We start from the raw sequence: 1,185 nt of genomic DNA on the forward strand, positions 1-1,185 counted from the left end.
TTTATTACTTTCAATTCTCTAAGCACTATTTACTTTTAACTTTCTGTGAATAAGGTTAAGAGTGATACAGTTCTATAAATTTGTGCAATACTTTTTATACTTTCTTTCAAATCCTGGGAGAAGTTTACTTTAAGATGGCAGAGTAAATATGTAATGGTTCCCAAGAAGCATTTAAATTAGGCTCGTACAGACCTGGGTTTGCACATGCATATTCAGAAACTAACTAAATTAACACAGGCCTTGTGCAGACTTTGCACACTTACACAAGCTGGCTCCATACACGCACAGTTTAATGAGCTATTAATAGTAAATTCTATATATGCTGATGTAGAAAGAGACGGACTAGTTTAGTTATTTGACTGAAAATACTGGTTAATAAAGGAAATTTGCACAGTTCATTGTAGAACGGGCTGATAAGTGTTCTAAATTTGCATTTTGATTTTATTATATAGTCAGTTTTATAGACCAGTTAGAATTTTAACTCATGGCACAATAAGTGTGAAGGTGGTAGGACTGAATTTTATTATTTTCATATTTGAAAAGGAATCCTTATCTTTACTTTAATTTTCTTTTTCAATATTTTCATGTATAATTTATTTAGAAAGTTCTTACCTTTTCATGTTTATTGCACATTCTTCTTAATGAAAAAGGATGACAAAAGGTATATATATATATATTTTTTTTTTCAGTAATACATCAGGGTTAGCATGGGCTGTACAGATTCTTCAGAAGCATAGTGATGGCACAAGAAACACAGTTGAAAATGAAAAACATATAGAAAGCCTGAGAGATTCTGAAACTCAAGTTTATATACCATTGGACAGCTCCATTGCTAGTTTGAGTGACGAACTTAACAAGAATACATGTCCTGATATTTCTTCAAGTTTGGATGGGATACATTCTAAAGCAGTCTCTCTAGCGAATGAAGGAATTACTAATACTAAACCTAATAACTGTAAAGGAAGTCTGGGAATAGTGGAAAATAATAGTGATATTCAAACATTACGAGATTCAGAACAGATGGTAACAAGCAGTGAGGGTGACAAAAATGAGATGAAAAAGCAGAAAAGTAGATTGCTGAAGAGGATCATTCATTACTTTTCGATGCATGTCATAAGAATTTTGTATCCAGTCATTTTAGGTAATGTAAAATATCATCAGCATGTTTTTCTTGGTGAAAGTAAG

General features: G+C 31.8%; 1 protein-coding gene across 1 annotated transcript in view; it reads left to right on the forward strand.

The window, feature by feature from the left end:
* The window catches only part of LOC119587367, a 5,852-nt gene that overhangs the window by 4,556 nt on the left and 111 nt on the right, over positions 1-1,185 (forward strand). The window contains exon 4 of the mRNA XM_037936112.1: positions 685-1,180. Within this exon, the coding sequence (XP_037792040.1) occupies positions 685-1,180 (496 nt within the window). The remainder of the gene's footprint in view (positions 1-684; positions 1,181-1,185) is intronic.

Source organism: Penaeus monodon, chromosome 22 (assembly GCF_015228065.2).
Source record: "Penaeus monodon isolate SGIC_2016 chromosome 22, NSTDA_Pmon_1, whole genome shotgun sequence".
NCBI classification, from domain to species: Eukaryota; Metazoa; Arthropoda; class Malacostraca; order Decapoda; family Penaeidae; genus Penaeus; species Penaeus monodon.